The 6,000-nt window shown below is 44.0% G+C and overlaps 1 protein-coding gene across 1 annotated transcript in view; it reads right to left on the bottom strand.

The window, feature by feature from the left end:
- Positions 1–287: 287 nt before the first annotated feature.
- Positions 288–6,000, bottom strand: part of LOC137368670 (low-density lipoprotein receptor class A domain-containing protein 1-like) — a 52,843-nt gene continuing 47,130 nt past the window's right edge. Inside the window, exons 5-6 of the mRNA XM_068028818.1 lie at positions 5,228–5,350; positions 288–920 (exon numbers count right to left, since the gene is read on the bottom strand). Coding sequence (XP_067884919.1) covers positions 781–920; positions 5,228–5,350 — 263 coding nt within the window. The 3' untranslated portion in view covers positions 288–780. The remainder of the gene's footprint in view (positions 921–5,227; positions 5,351–6,000) is intronic.

Genomic DNA, 6,000 nt, shown 5'->3' with positions numbered 1-6,000 from the left:
AAAGGGCAACAAAAAGGAAATAACAAACAGGATGCTATTTTAAAGTTTTTATTTAAAGTTGACATATGAGAAAACAGGCTGAATGTAAGACCAGGAATTTTTTTGCAGTGGGGTCAAAGAAATGTATAAGTTCCTGAAGGGGCTTGAGGGGGTAAAGGTTGAGAGGTTGTTTTCCTGGGCTGGACAGTGCAGCTAGCATCGGAACTAGGAGACATGGTCTCAGGATAAAGAGCCATGGATGCTAAGCCTTTGAGTAAATTCAAAGCTGAGATAGATTTTTGGACTGTAAGGGAATCAAGGAATATGGGGATTGGGCAGTAAAGTGGAACTGAGGTCAAATTCAGTCATGATCTTACTGAATGGAAGAGCAGGATGGTGGGGCTATATAGTTTTCTGCTCCTAGTTCTTACGTTCTTATGTTGCGAGCATGTGATTACAATGTGACTTGGACAGTTTCCATTATAGATGTGGACATATGAGTTTATACTGGACATGTTGGCACAGGAAGCGCATACAGATGTAAGATTTTTAATGTAGGTATCTGACAAAATTGCTGATTAAATAAAGCATATGTTTGACTTCATGCAGTTATACTGATCTTTAGTGTTAGAAACAGGGCTATTTCACAACACAGTAAATTTAGCGTCTATTCTAACTCAACATGATTTGGTGTGTGCATTTCACCCTTTACTTTAAACAAGCACGAAGTTCACAGAAGAATATATATCATCCATGCAGCATTTTTGAGCCAAATGCCAAGGTGAGAAGTCCATTCAGCTGTCACTTTGTACAGTTTCTTTCATCACTCAAGTCACTGCAGTCCTGAATGTTGTCATTGCAGCGACTCTTAGGTATGCAGTCACAGTCTCTGAAGAAGACAGTAACACATTTCCATCCAGAACAGGCAGGGCACTGCAATTCTTTAAAACAAGAAAACATATTGATAAAAAAGTTTGAATTATATAATTTTTAAAACCATTGTTCTGTGATGCTTAGTAATGCACTGTTTAAATCTATCCATGTGTTATTGAAAAATCAATGTGTGGACTTGCTCACAGTTAGTTGCAAGAAATTGTACATCTTTCTACTTGCTCCTGGTTTGAATGCTACCAACCCTGGCTGTGATGTTCTTGCTTCCTGGTTTCATTTGCCTTTACCGACTCCAGCTTTGCTGCTCTTGCACCCTGGTTTTATGGTTGTTCACTGGGGAGACATTGGCCATGAAATTCATCTCTGTAGCACTTGTTTTTTCAGTGCTACAGGTGCTGCTGTGCCTCCAAATGGTGTCCGCAGCTCTTGCGCATGTTTCTGATGCTAGCTGCGCTGGACGCCATTTTGGTGAGGACATTAGCACATCTGTGATGCTGATTTGAAGCCAGCACTGCCATTTTAGGGCTCAATGCTTCAGCTAACACTGTCTCTTTAACACACACAGCTGAACACAAGCTTAGCAGGATGACCTCCTCCCAACTGTACTATTTAAAGTGATCATTAACTACTTTCAGGTTATTTGCTTATTGATTTCTACTGGCTATTTCTGTGATTGTAGGTGTGTTGCCAGAGTTGCTTAACATTGCTGAAGTCTACAGGGAGTGGTGTGGTACATGCGGAAGGACTTTGTCCTCACTTCAAGGATTCTGCACAAGTCAATTGCTCCCAGACATGGGCGCAGTAATTTGCATCCCCTTGGACTACAGCATGACAGGAAGACTAAGCAGAGGCGACACAGAGCAGGACAAGCTGCTGGAAGAGGGTGGAGAGGGAGAAAGAGAGCAGAAGGCCATATCCAGGGTGTTCAGGGAGCAATTCTTCCAACTGAACCCTAGCGAGGAACAGTGTGTCAGACATCTCCGCTTCACGAAGAAGGTCCGAACTGAAGTCTGTCACTTGCTGTAGCCACAACTGCAGCCTCAGAGCAAGGCAAGGGAGGCAAGGCCAGTGGTTGTGAAGGAGATTATGGTTATGAACTTTTTTGCGTTTGGCTCCTTCCAGGCTGGAGCAGGCAATACTAACAACATCTCCCACTTTGCCGTCCACCTTTGCATAAGGGAGGTCACTGAGGCTCTGTATTCCAAGAAAGCTGAATACATTTCATTCCAGCTTGCCAGTGAGAAGCAGGCAGAGTGAGAACATGGCTTGGCGAGGATTGTTGGTTTCCCCATGGTGTGGTGCCATTGACCACACACACATCTCTTTCTGGGCACCATACACAGCAGGTCAATGCCCAGTATCCTGGCAGCAGTCATGATGCCTTCATTCTGCAGCAGTGCACTTTGCCATCTACATTTCAGCCACCACAACAAATGGACAAACAGAGGATGGCTACTGGGCGACAAGGAATATCCTTTGACGACATGGCTCCTGACTCCAGTGCACAACCCACACACACGTGGCCAGCATGTATACAAAGAAAGACATGCTGCCACACAAAATTTGACATAGCAAACCATTGGAGTGCTTAATCAACACTTCCATTGCCTGGACTGCTCTGGAGGAACCCTGCAGTATTTGACAAAGTGCATGACAAGATTTGTGGTGGTCTGCTGCATGCTGCACAACCCCGCCATCATGAGGGGACAGCCCTTGCTACTAGCTATACTGCAACCAGCAGAGAAGAAGGAGAAGGAAAGGAGAAGCAAGCAATGCAGCCCCTTTCCTGCCAGCTTGTCAATGATCAACTCATCTGACTGCAATACCTGTAAACGCAACCTCAATTCTCCATTCACCAACAGCCCCACACCTTACCTTCCCACTGTTATTGACCATCACAGCGTCCGCTTGGCCGCAATATAAATACAAAAACCGCCACAAAATGATAATTCCCAAACCAAATTAATAAATCAAATCATGCCGTACTGCATACAAATGTCAACTAATCACCCTTGAGCATTCCTTTAGTGCTTGTCTTCCCTGTGCCTTTGCCTGTCCTAGTGCTCTTACACAGTGTGCTACTCCAGTGGCTGCACCATGGCTGTTGGAAGCTGTTGAATTACAGTGGGGAAGACTGCAGATGGCTTTGCAGGACAACCTTGAGCACCGCTGGCCCTAGAAGGCCCATCTTCAGATTGCAACATCTCAGCATGAGCGGTAGCAGTCTGGACAGACAGGCAACAGCAAGGGCATTGGGGGAATAACCCTTCCATGATGAAATCTAACTGCCTTTTAAATGATTCCAGAGCTTTTGCTTTCATTGATGACTACTTTAGGTGTTAATCATTTTGTAGTCAAGTGCTTCCTGACGTCAGTCTTGAACTTCCATTTTACCAGTTGGTATTTATGTCCTGCAATCTTGATTTATCTTGAACAAAGTGCTCAGGATTAACTTAGTATCATATATACCTCTTTCATTCATTTTTATTTCTAACCTTTCCTCAGAACACAGTCCTCTACAACTATGGATTAAACTCCAGGTTCTTTGGCTTCCAGGGCTTGGATTCTGTCTTTATGCCTTAGTGGCCAGAACCTAAACAGTATTCAAGGTACAGTTCCATTATCCGTAAGTTATGTTTGCTGACAAACTGGGCATTCAGCAAATTAAATCCTGTTTAATTAAGGAAAACTGCTGGCCTGTAGGAAGTTGCAGACATGTACAATCTATTAACACTTGCACTTGAGGGAAGCCAGTGATTTCCAAAAAGCCAAAAGCCTGAACATATACAAGAATGCATGCCAGATGGGCTAACATGTGCCATGTCACCTGCTGAGACCTGTTGGGCCCAGAGGCAAAGAAGCTTAGGGCAGTGGTAGCTTTGCAGCCACTGGCATGGCATGGCATCCTCATCTGTTGGAGTCCAGTCCAGACTCAGCAGTAACATGAGTGCAGTTACAGCCTCACGGCAGACTGCGCAAGCATTTCTCCTCTCAGATTTGAGGTATGTGACCTGAGTTCATTACACCCTCTGTATGTTATGTTATGGCACCAAGCAGAGAAAAGGAACCTTCCCAACATGACAGCAAGGAAGAAACACTCAAGGCCACTCTTGCCTTAGGACCCAATTTAGTCCAGCATTGGCAAAAGCTTGGAGCAAACTGTCTGTCCACTTGCAGCGTGTCCCAGGAAAACTTATAGAAGGGTAGTGTGACGGAAACAACCCCTGCCAAAATGAGACATATTAATTTCATCATAAGCAACATCATTATTTTTGAACTGTTACTGGACATTGAAATAACTTTTTAAAAAGACCATAGAATAGTGGCTGAAAGCATGGCTGCACATTTGCATTCTAAAAGACAGTTGCATGGAGAGATAATAGGAATACTCCCTGATCCAATTAATCAGATGGGTTTTGTCAATAGTGATAATCAAAAGACATTGAGAGTTATTGAATGTGTAAGAGTCAGCATTCCACGCCCCTCCCCCCCCCCCCCCCCCCACCCCCCCCACCCCCGCACTGAATGTGTCTGGTAAACTTGGAGGAATCCACAAACCTCCTGGGAGAGGCTGTTCAAACAGGGGGCTAGTCACATGACAAACCTGCTGGCCAACCTGGGGCTTTTTGAATTGTGCCTGACACAAAAAGAAAAGAAACTGCAATTGAACTTCAAGGAGGAAGGTCTCCCTCTCTCTGTCTCTCACGCAATGCTCCAGGGACCCACGGAGTAATTTAAGCTTCAAGAAAGACCAGCAAAACAAGCTTGAAAGTGTGCATTGGACCCAATAAGAACTGCAAGACTTACCTTCAATCAAAGACTTTACATCCAAATCAAAACCAGTAACTGAATTTCATTCTACTACTTCAAACCTTCCCTCTCTTTTAATTCTTTCTCCTCCTGTGTGTGGTTATCACGTATGCACGCTAGCATGGTCACGTTGCATATTTTTCAGTACTTTTAACTGAATTAGAGTTTTAAGGTTAATAAACTTACACCTTTCTTGCTTAAATCTGAGAAAACCTGTCTGGTTGATTTCTTTGCAATCACAATTAGAGAGCAGTGAGCAAGGACTCACTGAGGGGAAGCTAAAAACATCGTGTTTTAAAAGTTAAACCCTGTTACGGCCAAACTAGGAAAAGGTTGACAGCGGAGCCCTAGACCCCTTTCTCACCTGATCATAGCAGTAGGATGGAATAAAATACATATTTGGAGCAGTTTGTTACCATCATATGGATTGTCATTGTAAGCAGAGATTGATCCCACATCCAGTAGTAATAAATTTGTAGTAAAGTTATATGGTGCCTGAACATAATGAATAAACAACTCTTTAAACTCTTAAATGGGATTTTATTACCTGATTCATCTGAGCAGTCTCCGCAGTGATTTTTTCCATCACACTTTTCATCTATATAGATCCAGGATTTCCAGTTGCCACACATAAAAACTAAATGTTTGGGGAGGCTGTTAGGTAGGTCTCCTGATCAGGAAAGAGAAAGGGGTAGCAAGGTGTGTAAGGGTCAAAGCTACTTCCATACATTCTTCATAAAATTACAGACAGTGGGGTAGGATTTCTGTGAAGGTTTTCCTGATCTGCCTGTATACTTTGAGTGGAAGATTGGCAGAAACCCTGAAGAAATATCAAAAATAGCCACTTATGCAGTTTCTCTGGAGTTTCCAGCAATCTTGATCCAAAATAATATTTCTAAATTATTTGTCCTCAGGATGTGGAAAGTGCTGGCAGCATTTATGACCCATCCATAGTTGCTCCTAGGGCACTACGGGCAGAATCTTCTGGTGATAGTTTATTTTCAGGAGTGGGGTCCATTTCCGGGTCCCAACCCTACACAGGTCTGGAATGCACACTTTGAAACGATCTTCTGCGAGGCAGTTTCCTTCCTGTCTGCCGTCCAATTAAGGACGGTGAGTGGGTTCCTGAGGCTGCGGGCCTAATCAGAGAGCCCGTAGCTTTGGAAAGGCAGCAGCCCCACCTGGAGAGGTGGGTACTTCTCAAGCAGAAAGGAAAGCATGAGGGCATTCAACATGGAGGCGCCCTTGAAGCGTCCATTATATTTCAAAAATGGAGGGATGAAGTCAGTAGGCCCATTGGAGCGGAGAGAGGAAGCCCCT

This window comes from Heterodontus francisci, chromosome 4, assembly GCF_036365525.1.
Source record: "Heterodontus francisci isolate sHetFra1 chromosome 4, sHetFra1.hap1, whole genome shotgun sequence".
NCBI lineage: Eukaryota > Metazoa > Chordata > Chondrichthyes > Heterodontiformes > Heterodontidae > Heterodontus > Heterodontus francisci.
Note: the sequence above shows the minus strand (reverse complement) of the source record. Positions and strands in the feature narration are given on the sequence as shown.